At 45.8% G+C, this 26681-nt stretch overlaps 1 protein-coding gene across 1 annotated transcript; it reads right to left on the bottom strand.

Annotated features, from left to right (window-relative positions):
- Positions 1-1804: 1804 nt before the first annotated feature.
- Positions 1805-25895, bottom strand: WNT5B (Wnt family member 5B). The gene is made up of 4 exons (XM_032796722.2): positions 25520-25895; positions 24556-24803; positions 14982-15274; positions 1805-3316 (listed from the first exon to the last, which is right to left on the bottom strand). The coding sequence occupies exons 1-4, from the start codon at positions 25597-25599 to the stop codon at positions 2858-2860; spliced, it is 1080 nt and encodes a 359-aa protein (XP_032652613.2). The 5' UTR covers positions 25600-25895; the 3' UTR covers positions 1805-2857.
- Positions 25896-26681: the final 786 nt, after the last annotated feature.

Below are 26681 nucleotides of genomic sequence, written 5' to 3'. Positions count from 1 at the left end.
CCAGCCTGGAACGCCCTCCCACTCCCTGAACTCCTAATTGCTGGCCCCACTCTGGAGCCCACACCCCCAACCACAGTCCTCACCCCCTTCCGCCCCCCAGCCCCAATTTTGTGAGCATTTGTGGCCCGCCATACAATTTCTATTCCCAGATGTGGCCCTTGGGCCAAAAAGTTTGCCCACCCCTGCTATAGAAGAAGCCCTTCAATCAGCCTCATACAACTCCCTCCATCAACAGGCTCCCCCTACTGGCTGTTGTCTTCATGAGGGAGAAAACTCAGTCATCTGCTACTCTCCTGATACCTTAAGGAGAGGATGGCAAGTCTATATCCTTTCTGGCATAGTCATGGAACATTTCCCACACTCTAGTTGGAGAAGGGGGTTGTGGGGCACCCCACGCCATATCTCTCCAACAGAAGGCCTCCAACTTCTTCCCTGTTTATTTCTTTAAAGTTGAAGAGGCTTGACATTTCCCTTCTCCCTTGGGTCCCCACTGTGTTATCACTTCCTCTTGCAATTATTTACACCCACAAAATGTACTGTGGTGCAATGCTAGAATATGTGTTAAGATTCCCTTACATGAATGGTCTTTAATGTAAAAGCCAAGTAAGAAGACTTTGAATTACTGGATATATTAGCAATGCCTGGAGGGTGTCACAAGTATGTAACACCTTTAAGCACTGATGCAGTGAGGATGGAAAAGAACAGAGGGGTGAGCGTAGAGGGAGGAAAAAATCTTTTTAGATATATCCAATGTGCAGTGAGTTTTATTACTGAGCAGGAAATGTATAGTATCCCCAGACTGGATAGCTCACACATTTGAACTGATCTTGGGCTCAGGCTAGTTCCCACTGAGGTTTAACTGGAGTTGGGTCAGGCCACTGTATTCACATTTTTCCACGCATGTAAAATTATTTCTGTTACTTTGAATTACTATACCATTGGCTTTGGCTTTTATATAATAAAATAAATTCAGGCCACCTTTTGTATTCCAAGAAATTGCTCTCTTCAATGCCAACAAATATATTGACTGTTGAATAAGAAACAAAAATTGAATTACAAAAATAAAAAGTGGACACATCTGTAAAAATAGGCAAACTAATCACTAAGCATAATTTTTCTTTCTTGTGGGTTTCTGGACTTTTCCAATACTTTAAATATGAAATACGCATTTGCAGGATTCTCTGATGGTTGAAATAGTGGGTTCTGTAAACGTTGCCATGTTTAATCAGAAATAGAAGTCGTAAAGATTTAAAAATCTATTTTTCTGGACTATAGATCTTGTCCATTAATTGGAATTTTTTGTTCATTTGAAATTTGTCAATAAAAAACTTGGAATGTCAGTAAAAAAATGGGAAGTATATTAGTAAATGTTTACATTTTGAGGTTTGCTTCTCTGATTCTTCTATGCCTACAAATGAACTCTGAAGATGCCATGAAGGGCAGGAAATGTCCTGTGCTAGGATCAGCATAGGTTCCATCCATATTTTACTAATTGAATTCTGTTATAATTGCAAGAAAGTTAAGATTAGTAGATTTTGCTAATGGGCCTCTGTTCAAGCACCTTTTCATTATTCTCCATTATCACCACAAGAGGGTGCAGACTGGACCTCACTCCTTGAAAATCTAGCCCACATTCTGGTGACAAAGTCATCTTTGGTATAGCTCCAATGACTGCAGTGGGTTTACACCAGAGAAGAGTTTGGCCCTCTGGGCTCTGAAATAAATAACAAAACAGAATAAAACAAAGCACACACATACACAAGCAAGAGAGAGAGAAAGAAACCTCAGTGAGGGGTATTTAATGGTAAAGAGAAACTATACATCTGAGGTGAGGAGGATTGAAAAGAGCTGGATAAGGTGACCATTCGTGTCCATGTCGAAGGGGAGAAATGGCAACAATGGTAAGGACTGAGGTGCAGTGTTCATCTAGTCCCCTGCGTGCATGTATGGCTCTCTCACACACTCCACTGACATACACATGGAGTATATTTCTTTCCCAAAGAGCTCAATAGGGCCAGGAGACAGGTAGCAGCTCCTCATCCGCAAAGACAAAGTGGGTTACAGTGGAGAGAAAGAGGATCTCCTTGACAGACACCCTAGACAGGGCTTTGGCAGATTTTTCTCATTGCCCTTGAGGTACAGAAGAGCTAGATGCTAGTTTCTTTTAAACTCTCAGGATACAGTAGTCCTTCCCAATTGAAGATCACACCTTTCTCCCTCACTTGGAATAGGTGGTCTCCCCACCACTGTGCAGGAGTCCTCATTCCAAGCACTCTACATGATACCTTGTATTTTAATCCATATTCTTCAGCACGAGACCTGAGTGACTTTCCCTCTTGTTTGACAAAGCACCAGCACTTCCTTTATAGGGAGCAGAAAATGGGTCCAAGTCCTCTTGTTTTGCTTGTCCAAAGGACTTGGGGACATGGAACATGAATAACTAAGACTCTCCCATGTCTGATTGTGACTCCAGATGTCCAACACCATGTAAAATTTTGAGTTTTAAACCACGAAATAGCAAAGGGAACCCATTTTTCTCTTCCACGTCTCTGACCATGAATCAATCCCCTGCTTCTGGAGTGAGGTGGCTATGGGGGGAGCTCCTTTTGAGCAACTCTTTGGTTCCCTTCACTCTGGATTATAACATCCAGGGGGAGAAGGGTCGGAGGGCAAATTCTCCCTTTGCTCCACAGCTGAATAAAAGGAGCGGCAAACTGTCCAGTCCGATGGGGAAATTTCAAAACCAAAATGTCTCTTAAATAAGCTTCTTTAATTATTATCATCTATTTATTTATACAAATATAAAACATATTTATATAGATTTATATAATATAGATTTGTTGCTTTGGTGGCTCTTTCATTTACAGACATACTGGTCGACGATCTCTGTGCACTTTTTACACTTGACAAAGCAGCACCAGTGGAACTTGCAGTGACAGCGCTCCACCTGGATGCTCTTGAATTGGTCATAGCCCCGGCCACAGCACATCAGCTCACAGCCATCCATGCCCTCTGAGGTCTTGTTACACAGCCGGCCCTGAGTGCCCAGTGAGCCAGTGGTCTCATTGCGCAGGCAATAGTCAGGGCTGGGGTCAATGTAGACCAGGTCCTCCTGCGTAGGTGAGTTGAAGCGGTTGTTTACCAGCTCCAGCTTGCCCTTGCGACTGATTCTCATAGCAGCTGCACTGTCATACTTCTCCTTCAGCAGGTCACCCACCTTGCGGAAGTCTGCCAGCTGCAACCAGCAGGTCTTGAGGCTGCAGGAACCTGAGACGCCATGGCACTTGCAAGCCACATCTGCCAGCTTGTATACAGCCTGCAGGGAGAGCAGATGGAATCAGACAAGAGCTGCATTAACCTTTATAGCACTGGGAACTGGCATAATTGTGCTGAGTTCCTCTTCCTTGCGTACTTGCCCTGACCATCCCCCCCGTTCTCTCTCTCCCCAGAACAGACACAATCCTCCTTAGTCCTTTGGCATTGCCATCCTCAGTACAACTGATCCCCTAACACTTCCACTTCTGTCTACTGTCCACACAGATGTGGGCCTGCCAGCCACTTTATCTTTCCTAGCTCCTGACCTGAGGGCTGAGTCAAGCACAGGAAACAGCAAGGGGAGAGAGTCCTACTATTGGAAATGCTCCCCAGTCTTCTGGACTAACTTACTGTATCCACCTCCCCTCAAAGTCCATAGAAGCAATCAATGCAACAAAACACCTGGGAACTTGTCAATTTCCTGTAGGTAGAACAGGTAAACAATGGTATAGTTCTAGCATTATATCCATATCCTCTTGAAATAAATTCATGTACACAGGCTCTTTCCCTCTATCCCCATTCAAGAACTTTGTTCACTCTAAATAAAGTTTCTGGAGGAGTCACTCTCTGTCAAAGAGGAACAGCTGGGATGGTAATAATGGTGTGAAAAATTAACAGATTCACACCAAGCGTGTATAAGCAAGGCATTCGGTCTCCAAGGACAATTCATGTTTCTTCAAAGTATCACTATTCTGTGTACTGCGAATAATAACAGCATAGTTTTACAGATTTAAATGCAACTTTTGCACGACCTTGTGTCAAGTTATTCCTCTACACCAAAATAATCTCTCAGGGCTTGTCTACACAACGGGGACTACAGTGGCATAGCCAAACTCAACCATAATATAGACGCAGCATACTGCAATAGAAGGGTTTTTTCTGTCACTAGATAATCCACTTCCCTGAGTGGAAGTAACTAGGTCAACAGAAGCATTCTTCATTGGGAGTAAGGTTGGCATAGCTACAGCATGAATTTTTCATACGTCTGAGCAAATGTAGATATATCAATCTAAATTGTAAGTGTTGATCAGGCTTCAGTTTCCTCATCTAGTGTCACAGTATGGCTGGTCTAAATTTTAAACATTTAAAAAGCAATCACTAATTTTCAGACCTTCATTTAGGAGTGCTCAACTTGAGCTACTTTGAGCCTGAATTTCAGATATCAATGGGCGTAATACCTCTAAAAATCCAGCTCAAAGTATTTCAAGTTGGACACCCAAAATTAATTATTGCCTTTGAAAAATTTAGCCCTGTGTGCATTAATCTCTTAAAAGCATGTGTGGAGATGATGTGAGGGAGAAGAGTCATGTTTCCTCTTACCCTAATAAGGAGAGAGACAGACATTAAAAAACCACAAGAATAGAAAAACTTATAATCCGTGGGAAAAAAACTTAACGATGTTATTGGCATAACAGAGACATGGTGGGATAGCTCGCATACCTGGAGCACTGCCATGGATGGGTATAAGCTGTTCAGGAAGGATAGGCAGGGGCGAAGAGGGGGAGGAGTAGCGCTGTATGTAAAAGAGCTGTATGAATGCTCAGAGCTCCACTACGAAACTGGAAATGAGCCAGTTGAAAGTCTTTGGGTTAAATTTAGAGGGGAATGTCACAAGGGGGATGTTATGGTGGGTGTCTGCTACAGACCACCAGACCAGAAAGAAGAGGTGGATGAGGCTTTTTACAGACAACTAGCAGAAGTCTGTAGATCACAGGCCCTGGTTCTCATGGGAGATTTCAATTATCCTGATATCTGCTGGGAGAGAAATACAGCAGTGCACAGGCAATCCAGGAAGTTTTTGGAGATCGCTGAGGACAACTTCCTGGTACAAATGCTGGGGGAACCAACGAGGGGCCTTGCGCCTCTCGACCTCCTGCTCACAAACAGAGAAGAGTTGATCGGGGAAGTAAGGGTGAACGGCAACCTGGGCAGCAGTGATCATGACATGGTAGAGTTCAGAACCCTGGTCAAAGGAAGGAAGGAGAGAAGCAGAACGCAAACCCTGGATTTCAGAAAAGCGGATTTTAGCTCCCTTAGAGAAATGATGGGCAGGATTCCCTGGGAAGCTGAACTGAAGGGGATGGGTGTCCAGGAGAGCTGGCAGTTTTTTAAAGAAACCATGCTAAGAGCACAGGAAAATACCATACCGATGTGCAGAAAGAACAGCAAGCGTAGAAAGTGCCCAGCATGGCTTAACAGGGAACTAAGTGGTGAGCTGAAGCAAAAGAAGGAAGCTTACAAAAAATGGAAGCTTGGACAGATGACTGGGGAGGCATATAAGATTATTGCTCGGGCCTGCAGGGATAGAATCAGAAAGGCCAAAGGGCAATTTGAGTTGAAACTAGCAAGGGATGTGAAGGATAATAGGAAGGGGTTTTACAAGTATGTAAGCAACAAGAAGAGGACTAGGGATGGTGTAGGTCCCTTACTCAATGAGGCAGGTATCCTAGTGGTGGAAGATATGGAAAAGGCTGAAGTACTCAATTCCTTCTTCACTTCAGTCTTTACGGGCAGGATCAACTCCCAGACTACTACACTGGGGAACGCAGAGAGGGGAGGAGGAGAGCAGCCCACTGTGATAGAGGGTCAGGTTAGGGACTACTTAAAGACGTTAGACGTGCACAAGTCTATGGGACCGGACGAACTGCATCCGAGGGTGCTGAGGGAGTTAGCTGATGTGATTGCAGAGCCGTTGACCATTATCTTTGAAAATTCATGGCGAACAGGAGAGGTCCCAGAGGACTGGAAGAAAGCAAATATAGTACCTATCTTTAAGAAAGGGAAAAAGGAAGATCCAGGGAACTACACACCAATCAGTCTCACCTCAATCCCTGGAAAAATCATGGAGCAGGTGCTGAAGGAATCCATCCTGAAACACTTAGAGGAAAACAAGGTGATCAGAAGCAGTCAGCATGGATTCACCAAGGGTAAATCATGCCTGACCAACCTGATTGCTTTCTATGATGAGATGACTGGACTTGTGGATGGGGGCAAAGCTGTTGATGTTGTATACCTTGACTTTAGTAAGGCTTTTGACACGGTTTCCCACAGCATTCTCATCAGCAAACTAAGGAAGTATGGGTTGGAGGAATGGACTGTGAAGTGGATAGAAAACTGGTTGAATCAACGGGCTCAGCGGGTAGGTATCAATGGCACACTCTCTAGTTGGCAACCAGTAACAAGTGGTGTGCCCCAGGGGTCTGTCTTAGGGCCCGTTCTATTCAATGTCTTCATTAATGATCTTGATGATGGGATAGATTGCACATTAAGTAAATTTGCAGATGACACCAAGTTGGGGGGAGTGGTGGACACGCTGGAGGGCAGGGATAGGATTCAGGGAGACTTAGACAAATTGGAGAAGTGGGCCACAAGAAACCTCATGAAGTTCAACAAGGACAAGTGCAAAGTCCTGCACTTAGGACAGAAAAACCCCATGCACTGCTACAGGCGGGGGACTGTTTGGCTAAGTAGCAGTGCTGAAGAAAAGGATCTTGGGGTTACGGTAGATGGAAAGTTGAACATGAGCCTACAGTGTGCTCTTGTAGCCAAAAAGGCTAATAGCATACTGGGCTGTATTAGTAGGAGTGTTGCCAGCAGATCGAGGGATGTGATTATTCCCCTCTATTCGGCACTGGTGAGGCCGCATCTGGAATATTGTGTCCAGTTTTGGGCGCCACACTACAAAAAGGACGTGGAACAATTGGAGAGAGTCCAGCAGAGGGCAACAAAAATGATTAGAGGACTGGAGCACATGACTTATGAAGAGAGACTGAAGGAACTGGGCTTATTTAGCCTGCAGAAGAGAAGACTAAGGGGGGATTTGATAGCAACCTTCAACTACTTGAAGGGATGCTCCAAGGAGGAGGGAGCTAGGCTGTTCTCAGTGGTGACGGAGGACAGAACAAGGAGCAATGGTTTGAAGTTGCAGCTGCGGAAGTCGAGGCTGGATATTAGAAAAAACTTTCTGACTAGGAGAGTGGTGAAGTATTGGAATGGGTTACCTAGGGAGGTGATAGAATCTCCATCTTTAGAGCTATTTAAAGTCCGGCTAGACCGCACCCTGGCTGGGATTATTTAGGGAAAATGGTCCTGCCTTTAGCAGGGGGTTGGACTAGATGACCTCGTGAGGTCCCTTCCAACCTTTTGATTCTATGATTCTATGAACAGGTTGGGTTTGTTCATTACATTGAACAGAACTGTGTAAGTGAAACCAATCTCTCAACTAGTTTAGAGATTCCACAGTATTGTCACTAAGACTACTAGTGAGCAGGTGTATAAAGGGTGCCTAAGTCCTAATATGGCTGACAGCTAGTAGAGATTCTACTTTAGCTCAAGTGGTAAATCCCTTAGGGCCCAGTCCAACTCTCAGGGTACATCTACACTACCCGCCAGATCAGTGGGTAGCGATTGACCTATCAGGGATCGATTTATCGTGTGTAGTGTAGACAGGATAAATCGATCCCTGATCACTCTCCCGTTGACTGCTGAACTCCGGTAGTGCAAGAGGCGGAAGCAAAGTCAACAGGGGAGCAGCGGCCGTCGATCCAGTGCTGCGAGGACGCAAAGTAAGTGATTTTAATTTGATCTAAGATTTGTTGACTTCAACTACACTATTCTCATAGCTGAAGTTGCCTATCTTAGATCGATTTCCCCACCCCCTACCCCAGTATAGACCAGGCCTCAGAGAAGACAATGCTCTGAGCCCTTAGAGAGGAGGGGCTTTAGTTCCATTCCTCTGTGTGTGATTTACTGGTAATTGCCCTTCATAGTGTAACATAACAGCTAAAGATCTGAAGCCTCTGGACTTGCCGTGGATTGGACTATAACTGTGCAACACCAACCACATAGCTACCTAAGGATCTCTGTGCTGAACTACACTTGAATTTTCAGAGCACCAGACACTTCCTATATCTTAATTGACTTGCCTGCCTGCTTGTTATATATTTGTGTTAGCACTTCTTGGTTATTGTTGGGTTAAATCCCAAATTACTCATGCCTCTGTTGCCCTTGCATATGTTTTTATAAAGTAGTTTGTTTCTTCCTAATCCTTGGCTTTGTTCCTTTAGAAAAACATTGCAACTTGATCCCCCTCAGTTAATGTCATGGGACCTTCAGCGTTTACTCTGACTTGAGTTTAAATGTCTGATTCTCAAAACATCTGGGTAATGATTATGCTGTGGAATGTGTATGCTACCAGTACTCACAAGCCCCTAAGGAGAAGTAAGCCTGGTCCCACTTTGCTTAGATACACAGTCCCCCATCCATTAACTGTGGGAGTCACCACTGCATTAGTCCGAAAATGACTCTCCCTTTCTCTATTCCTTAGCTGCTGGAATGGGGAAAGAGTGGGAGAAATTGTAGGTTCTTTACTGGCTGAGCTAAGATCAAGGTGAAGAATAACAGAGCCCATAGGAAGCTGTAAAAACTGGGTCTGATCAATGGGCCTGCCACAGAATCAGTCTGAAAGTATGTTCAATAAAAATGTTTAAACCCCCCTTTCCACAAGCCCAAGTTCCTTTCTGATTCCTCTCTCATAAGAAGCGGGATGGGAAGAGAATTAATGGAGAATTCCTGTGTGGTTAATTAGATGGCCCCCTCCCAGCCTCACCTGGCACTGGATGGAGTGATTGATGATTGACGCCTGCTATATGTTGACTGGGTAAACAGTGTGGAAGGACAGACTGCCAAAGTCTGAGAGACAGGGAGATAGATAAGAAATTAGGGAAATGGAGACCAAGTGGAGAAAAAGACAGATGGAAGGAAAGGACATGTTGAGATAACAGTCAAAGACAAACAAACAAGAGCAATAAAGCCAGGAGCCAGTACCTCAGAAACTCCAGAGTGGAGTGGAGAGGTGATGGGGTCAAGACTGTGTCTGAAACAGAAAAGAACATTGTTCTCTTCACATCCCCACCCTAACCTCCCAGCCCCTCCACCATCAGAGCTCTACACATAAACCAGGCACTGGGGGAGGATATCTCAGTGGTTTGAGCATTGGCCTGCTAAACCCAGGGTTGTGAGTTCAATCCTTGAGGGGGCCATTTAGGGAACTGGAGTAAAAATCTGTCTGGGGATTGGTCCTGCTTTGAGCAGGGGGTTGGACTAGATGACCTTCTGAGGTCTCCTCCAACCCTGATATTCTATGATTAGATAGAATTCTCTCACACAAGAACTCTGTCTCTGAACCAAGATGGGACAATATGGCAAAACTGCCCAGAAACCAGAGGGAAAAAATTTCTCCCTTCAATTCAAACTCTGTCTAGAAGACAGAAATCACACTCTCACCTGAAAATCAGAATGGAGGTAGAATTTGAAGGCCACTTGCCAATGACCACTGGTCCCTCAGAGAATAGGTACTGCTTATGGCCAGGTAAGCCATGCTGTGGTTTTTTATATGGTCTCCACCCCTCTGACCCTCTCACATTCTTCCCTTTCCTTTGTCTCTATTTACGATATATGGAGTGCCATGATCCCATATTGTTTCATATTCCCAAGCACAAAATCTTTAACGAGAAAACTTAGCACAATATTGAGATTTACCACTGTGTTAGTTAGTCACAGGTATAGGGAGGCAGGCTGGGCCACTACTCCATGGACTGGACTCCATGGACTGCCACTCTGTGCATTGGCAGTATGCCAGACTCAAGCACAGGAAGCTATTCTTCTTGCTCTCTTAATTGTTCATGTTCAACCTCATCAGCTAGAAATGTGTGTGTGTGTTTGAGAGAGAGAGACACTTTCTGCTTCATTGGGTCTGATTGTGTCATTCTCCTCGAGGCTGCTTACCTGCAGCTTCGATCACTCACTGAAGTGAGCAGCATATTAAAGGATCATTGTCCTGGAGACAGGCTACACATTTAACAGCAATCCCTAGAGGCTACACTTTTGTTTTAATTTTTCACCTAGTTATCTCACCTCTCCCCACATCACCTCTATTCAGAAGGAACAAGTCAGTTGCTTATTCCAAAGAAGAAACTCATGGGAATTAGTGTGTTCCCCATGGCAACCCCTCATCACTAGAATTCAGCCCAGCCAAATAAATCTCTTAGCTCAAACATAGTCACTTTTAGGCTATGTCTACACTACTCTCTTTACAGTGGCAAAGATGTACCACTGCAGCTGCACCTCTGTAAGGTCTCCTGTGTAGCTGCTCTATGCCAACGGGAGAGAGCTCTCCCACCTCATAATTAAACCACCTCCGCTAAGCGGCAGTAGCTATGTTGGTGGGAGAGAGTCTCCCACCAACATAGTACTGTCCATACGAACACTTTTGTCAGTGAAACTTATGACAGTCAGGAGGGTGTTTTTTTCACACCCCTGACCGACAAAGTTTTATCAATAAAAGTGCTAGTGTAGTCATAGCTTTAAAGTGAGATGTAAGATCATGCGCTTTTCTATATTTTAAGACCAGAAGGGATGATCTAGTCTGACGTCCTACATAACACAGTCAATAGAATTTCATCCAGAGATTCCCTCATCAAGCCCAATAATATGTGGTTGATCTTCAGCATATCTTTTAGAAAGACACTCTGTCTTGATTTAAAGACACCAACTGATGAAGAATGGAATATGTCCCTGGGTAAAGCCTTTGTTCAGGCTAGCTGCTAACTGCAGACCATGAATAATCTCCTAACCCTTAAAGCACTATCTACAAATTCAACCATAACCACAACCATGTAGAAAACAGCAGCCCAAACACAGTTAAAACGTGATTGTGTCTAGGACTGAAGACAAGACCTGACTGTTTAAGCTGAATCCCTGAACCATGATACAACTCAGCTCTGTACAAAGCTATAGCACTGTTTGAGTTTGTGACACAGTTAGATTCCTGTTCACATGACAAGACAGAACTTGATTTTAACCATATTGTGGGACAAACATCTACTAACTTGATTCCCTCACATAGCTATTATTGTAGTCTAGATGAACTCCTAGTCTACTGGCTGCTATTTGCTATGTTTGATCCTAGTGAGAATAATTAAACATTTACATGGTTGTTTAATGAAAAAACTGCAGCAGCCTCTCCAAATATAGGGCAGTTAAACCCTTAGCGCTTTGAAGAATAAAGAAATGTTAGGTGCCAGAGCTGTCAGTCTGCTGCCTTTCACCAACTGCAATTTTATCTCAACACTGGTTTTCCAAAAGGAGTAATCAGAAGTTCAAAAGCCCATAGCAGTATGCTGATATCTGTGCTTATGACACATGATGATTCCACAGTCAAGAAAGAGAATTCTGGCTAAAAGACTGTCTTAGTTCAGTGGCAAAGTGAAAGCAGCAACTAGAAATAAAAAAGCAATATATAACAAATGGAAAAGGGGAGAAATAGATGGCAATCAATATAAATTAGAAGTTATGAAGTGCAGAAAATTGATAAGAGAAACTTAAGACATCAGGTAAAAATCCATGTCTGGCACAGCTAAGGACAATAATGAGTTTTTTTAATATATTAGGAACAAAAGAAATCCTAGTAATGATATAGACCTGTTACTAACTAGAGAGAGTAAAATTGTTAATAATGATGCAGAAAAGGCAGAAGCATTTAATAAATATTTCTGATATGTATTTGGAAAGAAGCAGGATGATTTACTCATATCACAGGATACTTAAGTGCCTTCTAATCCATTAGTAACTGAGAAGGATACTGAACAACATCTATTAAACATTTTAAAATCAACAAGCCTGAATAACTTGCACCCAAAAATCCTAAAGCTGGTTGAGGAGATCTCTGGCCCACTGATGTTCATTTTCAATAAACTTTGGGATACTGGGGAAATTCCAGAAAACTGGAAGAGAGCTAATGTTATGCCAATATTCAAAAAGAGCAAGAGGGATGACCTGGGTAACTAACTATAAGGTGGATTAGCTGGACATTAGTCCCAAGCAAAATAATGGGAAAACTGATAGAGAATTCCATTGATAAAGAATAGGAATACAATTAACACCAGTCAACATGGTTTCTTGTCAAACAAATTTGATTTCATTCTTTAATAAAATTACACGTTTAGTTGATAAAGGTAACTGCATAGATGTAATATACTTAGACTTTTGTAAGGCATTTGACTTAGTACTGCGTGACATTCTGATTGAAAAACTAGCAAGATATAATATCAATAGAACACTTATTAAATGGATCATGAACTGGCTAACTAACAGATCTCAAAAAATAGTTGTCAATGGGAATCATTATGTTTCTAGTGGGTTCCACAGGGATAGGTGCTAGCCCCAACATTATTCAATATTTTCATCAATGATCTGCAAGTAAATATAAAAACAGTCCTGATAAAATTTGCAGATGGCACAAAGATTGATAGAATGGTAAATAATAAAGGCACAGATACAGAGCCATCTGGATCTCTTGGTAATACGGGCCTATTCAAACCAAAGGCATTTTAATACAGAAAAATGCAAAGTTATGTATCTAGGAATAAGGAATGCATGCCATACCTACAGAATGCCAGAAACTGGTGGCTCTGAAAAGGATTTAGGGATCATAGTGGGCAAACAACTGAGCATGAGCTCCCAGTGCAATGCTGTGGCAAAGAGGGCTAGCATGATCCTTGGATATATAAACAGGAGAATAGTGAGTAGGAGTGGAGAGATGATTTTACTTCTGTACATAGCATTGGTGAGACCAATACAGAAACGATGCATACAGTTCTGGTGTCCACATTTAAAGGAGATGTTGAAAAATTCGAGAGGGTGCAGAAAAGAGATAAAAATTATATGAGGGTTGAAGAAAATGCCTTACAATAAGAGACTTAAAGAGTTTGATCTGTTTAGATTGTACCTCATGGGGGGGAAATACAGGGTACTAAAGGATCTTTAACCTTGTGGAGAAAAGCACAACAAGAACCAATGACTGGAAGCTGAAGCCAGACAAACTCAAATTAGAAATAAGTCACAAAATTTTAACAGTGAGGGTTATTAACCATTGGAACAAACTACCAAGGGAAGTGGTGGATTCTCCATCTCCCTATGTCTCCAGATCAAGATTGGATGTCTTTTTGAAAGATGAACATTAGCCAAACACAAGTTATGTTTCAGTCAGACAAAAGTTATTGAGCTCAGTGCAGGGATAACTGGCTGAAATGTAATACTCTGACAGACTGGATAATCTAAAGGTCTCTTCTGGCCTGAAACTCTATGAATCTCTGAATGACAGGTGAAAGAAAATTCAGTGTCACAGGAATGCCCCCAACCCCACCCCACTACCAAGGTCCCACTTTGGCAACCCCAGTAAGGTTGTATGTTGGAAGAAAAACTGACTGAGGCCCAAATCCCCAAATGTGCCTGGAAAGTACAAAATTGATTTAGCAGGGCTGAGGATCTGGCCCTGAATGTCCATGGCACCCAGTAGTTTAGCAGACAAAAGGCTTTGGATACACCTTGGAGCTCTTCACTGGCCCTAATTCACTTGCTGGCCAGAGAAAACTACAATAGAACCTCAAGATATGAACAGTGGGGTTACAGACTTACTCATCTACTGGACACCCTGTGAAACCAGAAGTCCTCAATCAGGCAGCAGAGTAGACAAAATAAAAAAAAGCAAATACTGTACTGCCTTAGTGCTTCAGCCACTGGGGGGCTTGCAGCTGCAGCTACAGTGTCGGGGGGGTCAGGGCTCCAGAGCGGGGTTTTGGGGCTTCTGACCCTTGGGAGCACTGGGGTCAGCCCCAGTGCTCCATTCCCAGCTTCAGCCCCACAAGGTGTGTTGGGGATTGGGTCTTCAGTCCCGCATCTCTGCTCCTGGTTTCAGGGGCCGGGGGGGACGTGGGGGGACTCCAGGGCTTGGGACTTTAGCTATGTGAGGACACCAGTTTCAGCCCCAGCGCTCTTCCCATAGCTAAAGCCCTGAGCCCTGGCTGCACCACATCTGCCTCTCCTGGCTAAAACTGGGAGTGAAGCTGAGGGGCTGATGCCCCAAGCCCTGTCATGTCCCCCAAACCAGGTTGAAGCTGGGAACTAAGCTGCAGGGCTGAAGCCTCGATCCCTAGTGCCCCTGCTCCCCCCCCCAGCTGTAATCAGGAGCGACTTGTGGGCTGAAGCCCCAATCCCCAGTGCCCCCCACAGGCCTGAAGCTGGAACAGAGCCGCAGGGCTGAAGCTCCAAGGCCCAGCGCTCCGCCCAGGTCTACAACCCTGAACCCTGGTGCTCCTAGGGGGCAGAAGCCCTGAGCCCCCCGCTGGGAGCTCTGGCAGCTCCTAGGGTCAGAAGCCCCAACCTTCCATTCCCCCCCATGCTGAGCCCTCACACACACACACACACACACACACACACACACACACACACACACACACACACACACACACACACACACACACACACACACACACACACACACCGCTCAACCCTGTGGCTGCAGCCCCAACTCCCCCTAGGCTGAAATCCACAACATCTTTTTCGGAGTTATGGACAACCTCCATTCCCGAGGCATAACTCTGAGGTTCTTAGTAAGTGCCAAACTGATCTTGACTGTAGGATTTACAAAGAAATGGTGAACCTAGGACACTGCACCATACCAAGGGAGTTACTGGTATCCTCTGGCCCATAGTTGACTGACTAATACTGTTCCTCATCACCACCCATGAGTGACTTGACACCCAAACACACGAGTTCTTGATCTGCCTCTGCTCCAACCAAAAGGAAAGGGCCAGCATCCAGCTTACCCTGCGACCAGCCTCATTGTTCTGCAAGTTCATGAGTGTGCGAGCCTGCTCCTCCGACCCCTTTGCGTAGTTCTTCTCCCTCTCCCTGGCATCCACAAACTCCTTGGCGAAACGGTAGCCATACTCCACATTATCCCCGCAGCCACCCCATAGCCAGTCTCGGGGCAAGTCCTTGGGACGGGCTGTCCGGCTGCAGCCACAGGTGGAAAGCTCTCCTTCGCGGCATGCACGGCTGATGGCATTCACCACCCCAGCGGCACTAACAGCATAGGTGAAGGCGGTCTCTCGACTACCTGGGAGAGCAGGAGGAGGAGAAGATTAATAAAAGACAAACCTCCTTTGATAAATACAACACCCGTCACGGGGAGACCTAATAGACTGTACAGCAATGGAAAGTGGTGTGAGCCCGAAGGCACATGACATTTGAAATTAGGTTGGGAAAAGGATGGGATAATGTATTATAAGGAACAATTCTGCACTGGCAGATAAGAGATGGATGGGATGGGAAATTCAAATAGGAGCTGTTCCTAACATAGGTTTGCATTCCTTACTTTGTTACTTTGTTTGTATTTAAGGAGCCCATCCACAAGACTCCGACTATCCTATCCTAGCAGTTTTAGTGTAGTCAATACCAATAGCAAACCTGGCTATCTGACATACCTGGGCTGGGGCTGGGGTTTCTTTTATGGCCTGAGGTTGTTTCCTGGTAATGATATACACAGTGAAAAATAAAACATTTAAGGCTTTCATTTGGGGAGGAGGTATATTTGTGGAGGGACTGTCAGACAAAGGTTATTATTATTATTAATTTTATTATTTATTATTTGTATTCCAATAGTGCTTGCACTGTTAAGCACCCTGGAAGTGGAAGTCCTTTATTTACAGAAGAGACAGCAGCCGCCCAAGCTCTCTCCTCCTTCCCCCGCAATGTGGATCCATCAACGTGTTTGAATCCTGACCTGGAGGGAATGCGCAAGAAGTGGGAGGGTAATTCACTCTCCATAAAAATTCAGTTCTCGACCTATCTGGTGAGATTGCAAATAAGTGGGGATGAAGTGCAAGTAGGCCTTGTCTACACAAGAAAGTTGCTCTGGTTTAACTAAAGGTGATTTTAAACCAATTTAGTTAAACTGGTGTGAATCCTTGAATAGAAGCTTTTGTTTCAGTTAAAACCTTCCTTACTTTATTTTAGCTAAAGTCAATTAGGAATTGGCTTAAGCTAAACCAAAATAAGCCATTCTTAAACCGAAGTAAGAATATCCACACAAGGGACTATGCTAGTGTAACTATAACCATACCTGTATAACTATATCAGTATTATTGTTAAAACTTTCCCATATAGACAAGGCCTATATTAACTGGTCGACAACCTTCTCGTTTAGACAAGGTCTTAGTTTCAATGGGACTGAGGAACTGAATACCTGTCCTCTAGGAACTTCCCTGCTTTGAGGTGTCCACCTTCCTCTGCTCAGATTATGTATCTTAACTGTATTGTCTGTCCAGTTTAGATTGTAATGCTTTGGGGCATGGATCATAGCTCCATCTGTGTATTGTACAGCATGGACAAGAAGGTCAGCACTGAATATAAAAATAAGGAACTGAGCTGAGACTCTCCAAGTCTTCCGTGTATGTCACCAAACAACCTTCGGGTGGTACAGAGAATGATTACCTGAGCTTCATTTGCACCAGCAACCTAAGTACGAAGAGCTACAGATCCAAAGTACTAGTACCAATTCCAGTATCAAACTGCCCACTAATTTTCTCAGCTGAATTAGGCCTGGTCTACACCTAAAGCTTAGTTTACCCTAGCTACGCTGCTCAGGGGTGTGAAAAATTCACCCCAAGAGACATAGGCTATGTCTACACTGCTCTCTCCTGCCAGCAAAATAAAACCACCTCCAAGGAGGGGCAGTAGCTTTGTCAACAGGAGAGCATCTCCCGATGACAAAGTGCTGTCCACACTGGGACTTTTTGTTGTTAAAACTTTTGTTGGTCGCGGTGTGTTTTTTTCACAGTCCTGACTGACAAAAGTTTTAACAACAAAAGTGCAGTGAAGCTAAGTCCAGCTAAGAACTAAGGTGGATGGAAGAATTCTTTCATTGACCTAACGACAGTTTCTTAAGGAGGAGGAGTTACTACAGCGATGGAAAACCCCCTTCCATCGCTGTAGTAAGTGTCTACACTATGGCACTACAATTGTAGTTCTTATAGTGAGATATACCCTTAGAGTATCACCAAAAATGGATATTTTAAGAATACATTGTAAATCATGCATCAGGCCTCCTTGGCAGGACTGAGCTGGTGGTTTGGGAGTCCTCTTTTTCCAATTTGCACATCATGAGAAACCGTCATTATTAGCAACTTAACACCAGTTTAGTGGTTAACGACCCAAGACAAAGGCAGGACTGTGAGGGGTACCACTCTTGCATAGAGTGGTTTGTTGGGAAAATTTTCTAGTGAAATGCAAACAAGGAGAGGACTTACCATATAAAGAGAACCCCCATGAAACCCAGTGGTACAGTCATCTGTGACATTTTTCGGGAGTGTAGGAATGATTCACGGAATCACTTTCTCTTATGGCAAAGTAAGATGTGCTATTACGTCTCGCTTTTGTTTTTCTACTTAGTTCAACACAGCATGTCAACTGCTGTTATTGCATTGATTTCCTTGTTTCAGAAGGAGACGAGGAATAGCTACTAAATAAGCTGTGAAAGAGGTCCACCCTCCAGCAGATAAGTATTTGTATGAATGTACAGCATCCATGCTGCAGCATATTTATGCCACAATGCATGTGGTGTGTGCAGCAACTGTGCTGTAATGTATCTGAGTAACTATACCAGTATGGATAAGGCTTAAAAATGGTACAACCAGTGTGGATGCAGTTATACTGCTATAAAAATGCTTATACAAGTGGAGTGAGAGAAGGTGGATGAGGTAATACCTTTTACTGCAATAACTTCTGTTGGTGAAAGAGACAAGCTTTTGAGCTAAACAGAGCTCTTCAGGTCTCTCTAATAACCTGGGACCAGCATGGCTACAACAACACTCCAATATACAGTAGCCCTGTCTGTCTCAGAATATTAGACAGACAAGGTGGGTGAGGTAATATGTTTTATAGGACCAACTTCCGTTGGTGAAAGAGACAAGCTTTCAAGCTTACACAGAATTGAAGAAGAGCTCTGTGTAAGCTCCAACGCTGCTTGGTCCACTAAAAGATATTACCTCACACACATCGTCTCTCTAATATACAGGTATAGTTCATTCCTATACAAAGTGGAGAATAAGCTATACTGATATAAGGCACTTTTATATCAGTTATTATAATTATATCCACACTAGGGGTTTTACCGGGTACAGTAAAAGCTGTTTCTTCCAGCACTTCACCAACCGGAAAGCTCTATAAACTGGCATTTCTGATCTTCATTGAAATTCCAGTTTATAGTCTGGTTGGCGTGGGGTCAGCAGGGGACTGGTGTGCAGGAGAGAGTGTGGAGCACGGGCTTTGGGAGGGAGTTTGGTGCAGAAGGGGGCTCAGGGCAGCGGGCTGAGGCACATGATGCCGGATCCAGGGGGACGCTCACCTCGGGCGGCTCTCCGCAAGCAGCAACCTGTCCCAGCTGCTCCTAGGAGGAAGCACTAGCTCCACAGCTCTCATTGGCTGAAAACTGCGGCCAATGGGAGCTGTGGGGGCGGTGCCTTCAGGCAGAGGTAGTGCATAGAGCTTCCTGACGCTTCTCCACCTAGGAGCAGCCAGGACAGGTTGGCGCTTGTGGGAAGCTGCCCAAGGTAAGCGCACCCTGAATCCAGCATCCCGTGCCTCAACCCACTGCCCCGGGCCCTCTGCTTCACCCAAACCTCACACCCACACCCACTCCTACACCGCAGTGCCACACCCTCTCCCACACGCAAATTCACTCCCTCTTAATTAACCGGCATTTTTCACTTACTCGCACTCCCTATTCCCCCAGCATGCCAGATAAAACAGTTTTTACTATATAACTATATCAGTAAAAAAAAAAATCACACCTCTAACCAAGATAATTATACTGGTACAAAATCTATAGACCAGGCTTTACAGCATATTCAGCTGAGGAGTCTGACAGCACCAGTACCCTGGGCGCACCTGCCTGATGTATATTTAAGATCCAAGTCCTGAAAGTATAAAGTAGGCATAAACCTAAGTTGCAAAATTCAGACCTGGATTTCAAACCCATTGAAGTTTGGGGGTGCATGGACCTACAGTTTTGGTACACCCCAAATCAGTCATGAAGCTACAATCAGATTTAGACCAGGTTCATCTCTAGTACAAAGCAAATATGTAGATCTATCTATCGAGGTTTTTGTAAGGTGTGGCACAGTGGTGTGTGAACACACGTGGGTGCACTGATATCACTCCATTCAACTGCCCTTCATTACAATGGTTATCCCTCATTTCAGACCTAAATGTACCTCTGTTCCACACAGATATGGAGTCATGTCACATGTTTAGTAAGTTATTTTCATTAAAAGTAAGCAAACATGAACAGAGGTTACAGAAAATGTTATTTGGAGTAATGCGATAAACCCCACAGTATTTTAAGCTTCCTGTTTTTATATCCCCCATTCTCGGTCTGCATGCCAAGGCCATCTGAGTACTGTGATTGTCTGCGCAGCATTTGCTCTATACTCTGTTCCTAGGTTCTCTCTGCTTTCCTAGGTATTTTTAAGGTCTGTCTTCTGAGTGACATTAGCAATGGAGTGCTCCAATACCTTCTCTGTGGAGCGCTACTGCCCTCCAGTGTCCGCTGCACAATCAAAGCAGTGGGAATAAACTAGGGCAATATTGGGGTGTGATAAGACAGGCTGTAGGTATCAATTGTGAAAATCCTAACTTGAGCTTTAGACTCTCCTTTCGGGACTCAAAGGTGAACCAATCCCAGCAAGTCTTTTCAAGGGGATTGCCTGGAAAGGAAGGAGAGGCATACCTGAACTTGGTGGAAGAGTGAGGCAAAACAGATAATGAGAGCTGGCTAAAAAGTGTATTTCTAAATTTTTATGATGAAAAATTGTCTTATTCTTTTTTAAATTGCAGAACACGTTTATTTTTCTTACATCTTCCAATTTTGACAATTACTATAACAAATATTAAATACTAAAATTCTTTTGGTTTTTCCCCTCCTCTTCCTTTCACCTCTTTTTCCTTTTCTCCCCTTTTCCTTTTTCCATGTCACCGCTGAAAAGAAAGGTGGGCAGAAAGGAAGGAAAACCAACTAAAACCTCAGACATTTTTCATGGAACATATCATTTTTCAACCAGCTCTAAAAATTATAGGGCTCAACTGGATGACTTGGGACAGCCTAGTCAGGAGAGAATGACTGGACTGGGGTGGGAACAGAATATGGTTTCCTCTCAGAAGATACTCCCAGTAGTAAATTTTTTACATTACATTATATGTTTCTTTATCCTCCCCTTTAAGAAATGCAGCCTTAAGAATATATGAAATCTCTATTATAGGGCATGGATCAATTTCTGAAGGGCAATTTCTGTACTTCAGTGATCAGAAATTGCTCTTTGCCAGACTAGACTAGACCAAAACCTATAACAATACTCAAAGAAACAGTCGCTTAGAAAAACAAATATAACTCAACCAGTTAAAGTGCTACACATCCCTGAACAAAATCTGCATGCTAGCAGACTGCCTTACCATTGTAAAATATGCAAAACTAAGGCAGACTTTTTACTAAACACAGAACAAAGCTATGTCTACACTACCACTCATGCTGGCAAAATTTATGTTGCTCAGGGATGTGAATATTCCACCCCTAGAATAACATAAATTATGCTGACATAAGTGGTAGTGTGCACAGTGCTATGTTCACGGGAGCTTCTCCCGCCAACATGGCTATCGCTGCTTGTTGGGGATGGATTAATTATGCCAAGGGGAGAGTGTCTACATCAGAAATCTTACAGCACCACGGCTGTATCAGTACAGCTGCACTGATGTAAGCTCTCTAATGTAGACATAGTTCAAGTAACCGTAGACCAGGGCCTTCCATTCTAAGCTGTGGCCAAACTGTGCTTGGTGTGGTCTTTTGAGGGTGAGGGGAAAAGCTGCCTTCACACAACAGATGTACTTCCTGGATTTGGGTGCTTATGGGCAGCCCCCAGCATGGCCTAGAACAGTGCTTGGGGCTTCTTTAATTTATGCCCTGATTGCTGGCTGACAGACCAGAACTATTCTGGCCAGATCCTCTTTCTCCTATTACTTATCCCTTCTCCTCTCCCCAGACTCTGACATGCTCTGTACCACCACTGGAGATATTCCCCAGTGAGGAAATGCATCTGGTTTCCAGCCCCTTTATGCCACTGGAACAGCATAAAGGAACCAGGATGCAATACAGAACTGAAACCTACAGGTTAAAAATGGAATAAAATCACAAACTCAGAGAAGAATGACTTTACACCAACATGCTACAGAAGAGATTGAAATGGCTTGATTTCTACTCCAATATCAAAAACATATTTCCTCAAATTATCTGAAATTACAGAAGACATTTAATAAAAAATCAATCCAAAAGAACTGTGCCTAAGCCTACGAGAAGAGGGACAGCAGCAATAACATCACCCTATATAGCAGCTTGTCATTGACAAAGGGCAAGTCTACATCCCCTCTTAAGCTGATCTAACTTACCTAGCTCAGGGATGTGAAAAAGGCAGACATACACCCTGAGTGATGCAAGTTACAGCACCCTAAGCGCTGACCACACCAGTGCTGTCAGCAGAAGATGCTCTCCCACCGACATAGCTTCCACCTCTCGCAGAAGTGGAGTAATCATGCTGACAGGAACGTGTGCTCTCATCGGCATAGAGCGTCTTCACCAGATGCACTACAGCGGCACAGCTGCATCAGTGCAGCTACACTAATGTAAGTGTAGTGTAGTGTAGACATGACCTCAGTAATAGACAATAATGATGAATTATCATAAAACTCATGACACAGTGAAGCCCAGTCCTGTGCAAGAGACACCTCAGATTTATAGATTTGTAAACTTTTGCAACACCTATATCACTTTTCTTGCCATTCTACTGTTTTCAGTTTGTATCTGAGTGTGCACCCTCATGAGAATATACCAGGAACGAGGTACAGAGGGGACACGTTCAAATACCTGTATTAGAAGTTAAGTTTTTAAATAGTGGACACACCACAAACTATGTCCGCACCAGCCACCACCACACACACAGAACTAGACACACATGCACACCAGCATACATAAACACACTCCCTCTACCACAGACACCCACCACCAACTATACCATAACTAGCAGAAACATCTACGCCAATACTGCCACCAGACATCTAACACCACAAACACCATAGCCATCAGAGACATCTATCACCACACCCACACTAGTCACTCACACAGGCCACCACTGTTTTACCACCAAAACCAAGAGTGGGCAAAGTTACCAGGATCATTGTAATTGAAAGGATGGGGAGACGGCCTTTCTCTGTTTCTACCCCTTCTCCATTTCATTTTGGCTCCTTTCCCCCATAACCCACACTCTCCCTGTGTCCTCTGTTCATCCCTTGACCCTCTTTTCTTTCACCGCTGGCTTTTGCTTCCCTTTTGTTCACTCTGCTTCCCCACCCGGGTTTGGACTTGTCTCCTAACTCATGGACAAAACTGTGACGGGTGGAGAGGTACTGAAGGGGAAAGGAATCCGTCTCTACATGGGACACTTCCCAAGCCTTGTTCCTGTGGAATTGCTGTAACTTCTTCTGGGAGCCAAAATTTACCGAAGGCTTTGAATCCCGCTGAGCAATGCCCACCAAACTAAGGGCTGTATTAGGGCGGTAGTTCCTGTTATTGTATTACATAGCTCCATCCTCAAATGCATCCCTTCATGGTGGATTCACTTTTCATTCCTTGGAGGGCAGATGTTAAAGTTTTAGTTTCCTGTCCCTCCATCTGTCCTGTTTCCCACCCAGTGACTCAAGAACATAAGAACGGCCATACTGGGTCAGAGCAATGGTCCATCTAGCTCAGTCTTCCGACAGTGGCCAGTGCCAGATGCTTCAGAGGTAATGACCAAAACAGGAAAATTATTGAGTGATCCATGTCCATCCCTTGTCATCCAGTCCCTGCTTCTGGGATTAGGAGATATAAGGACACCTGGAGCATGCAGTTGTCACCCTGACCATTTTGGCTAATAGCTATTGATGGCCCTATCCACCATGAATTTGTCATCTCTCTCTCTCTCTGGCAGCTAGCTAGCTAGCTAGCTACACCAGATATACTTTTGGCCTTGGCAACATCCCCTCACTCTCCTTCCGGAGGAGCACAGGAACGTGCATATGGCCCTGGGTATGTTCAGGAGAGCGGTGTGGGAGGCTGAAAGTACGAGTCAGGGAGTGGGAATCAGAAGGGGTGTGTCCGGGAAAGGCAGAGGAATGTGAGGGGGCTGGACCGCGAGAGAGAAGCCGCTGGGGCTTGACAGGGTTGGGAATCTGCAGGCTCAGTGACAGTGACCAACCCTCCAGCGCGGTGACTGAGTTTGTCAGCAAAGCTCCGCCGGCGGCCCCTGCGCTCTGCAGCCTGGGACCGGGCCTGCTGCTTCAGAGCAGAGATACGCGGGCTGCTCTCGGGGCAAGGAGAAGCTAAAGCTGCATGTATTGTTCCCGGGCCGCGTCCAAGGGAGCCTCGCTAGGAACCTCCACTCCCAGGCCTCGGGTGCTGCAGACCGAGGATTCACGCCGTGCGCCATTAAATGGTATCCCTGAGCCCATCATTGGGGTGGCGGGGCTAGTGCTGCATGGGTCATTCAATAGTAAATAATTGGCTTGGTGGGTGGGGGTGGGAAGCGTCCTGACTAAAAGGGGCGGGATGCTGGGGGGTGGCCTACTACCATTTTAACACCTTCTCTTTATTGTCCTGGCGGTCGGACACATCAAACTGCGCCCGGATTTCTCAGGGCCTTGCCAGCGGAGGATTGCATTTCAAAAGGAGCGGGGACAATGTCCCCAGGTCACACCTCGATTCAAGCGCGGCAATGGCCCGTCAATGCGCCTCTTACCGCCAGCGGGGTAGGAATTGTCCAAACCTCCCTCCCAGGTAAACAAGGGCTCCCACGCAGGGAGTGCACATCTCGCCGCTTAGCAGGGCTGCGCTCCCTGGAACCGGGGGCTCTGGGGACGTCAACCTGGATCGGCGGTTACTGCTTTTATCCTCTTCCCTCTCCACCCTCCCCGATCAATAAACACAATCAAACCCGCCCCCCCCCAAAAAAAACCGCGCTAAACCCCAGCTCCGCATTACGGCGTTCAATGGGCGAGGGGAGGCCTTCCAGGCCGGTGCCCCTAGACAAAGCGCGAACGAAGAGAGGTGGCTGGATGCGCTCTCTGCTCAATTAAGAAGCACGCGCATTTCAGGAAATGGAAACGGTTCGTTCAATGCGGATTTCGAACCTCCGCTAATGGGTAGCCCTGCTGCTAAATGTGTATTTGAACAGACCAGCCTCGATCTACATCGCCATGAGGATAGGCAACAGCTTCCCAGCCACCCGCTCCTCATCCTGCCTCTGCTGCCACCCTTACCTATTTTCATTACTCTGCCAAAGACAGAGGTATTGTCCACCGTGCTGCAGTTCCACCTCCTCTGCCGGAACTGGTACTGGCACTCCTTGATGGCGTTTTTGGCTCCTTCTCCGATGTACACCATGTGTTCCTGGTAGAGCTGGCAGAGCTTCCTCTGGCCTGGGGAGAGGCCGGGGAGTTGGCTGCACACAGGCTGGGCTCCTATAATGTACATCTCAGGTCTCTGAATTGGGTTCATCGCCAAAGACCTGGAATGAGAACAAAACATCAAAAAGGGGAGGGAGGGAACCAAAAAAATAATCAGCGAGTTCCGATCTCGGGGTGTCTCCAGGCCTAATCGGGAGTCCGTGCCAGCACCTTCCTGCCAGCCAAGGGCTGAGGCTGGGTAGCTCTCTGGTACGGCTCTACCAGATGCTAATCTTTTCCAAGGCTTTGGCAGGAACAAACAGCGCGTTTGTAACCTGAGTTCAAACATAAAGAGACACTCGGGATGAGGAAGGCGATGCGCTGAGGCTTTGCACACACAAAAAAGAGTTAATCTGTTTCTGTGAACTGCCAGTATGCGCTGCCTCCAACTCGGGACATTTTCCTCTCCTAGGAGAGGGGTTTGTTGACAGTTGGACAATTAATAGGAAACCTTAACGATCCTTTCCCGTGGGCTTTACCGCAGAGGGGCACCCAGCCGAGATCCCTGAAATTCTCTCAAGCAGAATTGGGTGGGGAAGGGACGTGGGTTTCTTTCCAAGGTGGGAGGGGGGCGGATCTGGAGACTTCTTGCAGGTACAGCAAGAAAACCACGAAACCCGCCGATTTTCACTCGAACATGGGCACAAAGCCCCCGGAGCCCGGGGGAAGAGCAGCCCTGACTCTCCTAGCGGGCTGCAAAGTCCCACTTCCCTACACTAGAAAATCACCTGCACCCCAAAGGAGGACAACGAATGGAAAGCAGTGACTTGAGACTCACCACCAGGAATTCGCGTCCGCCAGGAGCTGGGTGCAGCTGCAGAGGAGAGCGACGGTGAGCAGCAGCCTCGTCCCGGTCATAGTGCGCTTTTCCCGGCTCCGGCGCCCTTGGAAGAGCCCTTGAACCAACAGGCTCCAAGACAAGGCTCCCTGCAAAACGAGGAGTAACCCCAGAAAGGGGCCTGAGTCCAACCGGCGTGCGAGGATCACATCAGGGTCGTGCTCCAGGGAAGCCGAGCGCCCCCTCCCACTTCTCTCTGCTCCAAAGCTCTCCGGGCGGGACCCCTTGCGCACAGCCAGTCCTGCCTGCAGACCCCTCCCCCGCCCTGCTCCCTTCCCCAGTGACCGGCCAGCAGCACTCCGGGACCTGCAGGGCTTTTATGAGGGTCCATCTGCCTTTGATTGGTCCGCACGCCAGGGTCCCTGGGAATGCACACTTCCAGGCCTTGTCAGGTAGTGACACTTGGGGAGGGGAGGAGAGGGAAGAGCTCTGCAAAGGGAAGGACGAGGGAGTGTGAGGAGAGAGAAAAGGAAGGGGCAGCGTAAGCTGGGAGAGGGTGCACTGGAGAGAAAAGGGAAAGGAGAGAAAACCAGCAGCCCCCTCCCCATTTTTTTACATAGCTACCCTAACATTCCCACCCCTTCTTTACGTGCACAGTAGGGTGCGATCCAGCCCTCCCACCTAGCCAGCCGCCTGGAGATCTTCCAGGAATGAGGGCAACAAGGAGAGCCTGCAGAGCGAAGGGCAAAAGAGAGCTACTAATGCCGCTAACGTTGGTGGGGGAAGAGTGAATCAGGCAGTCCCCTTTTCATCAGGTCTTTCTCCGCCCTGCCGAAAGCAAGACCCCTCCAGGGGCCCCTTCCCGGGTCGAACAGAAGGCGCTGGGAGTTGTAATAACCCCAGAGGGAAAGACCTGGCCTGAGGCCTTTTTGCAGTCGCAGATGTAATGATGAAGCTCCTTCTGGGACACAAGAGTCACTGGGGCAAAGGGTCTGATCCCATCCCAGGCTGACTGCAAAGGAACCGGCTGCTGGCCAAACTTCTGTTCCAGAAGTGGATGGGACAGAGCTCGATCTAACAGTGGAAACCTGTATCCCTTCACCCGCCCAGACTCGCTGCCCTTCAGTGTGAAGCGCTGCAGAGAGGGGTGGGGGGTGGACAG

Source organism: Chelonoidis abingdonii, chromosome 1, assembly GCF_003597395.2.
Source record: "Chelonoidis abingdonii isolate Lonesome George chromosome 1, CheloAbing_2.0, whole genome shotgun sequence".
NCBI lineage: Eukaryota > Metazoa > Chordata > Testudines > Testudinidae > Chelonoidis > Chelonoidis abingdonii.
This window is presented reverse-complemented; position numbering and strand designations above follow the sequence as displayed.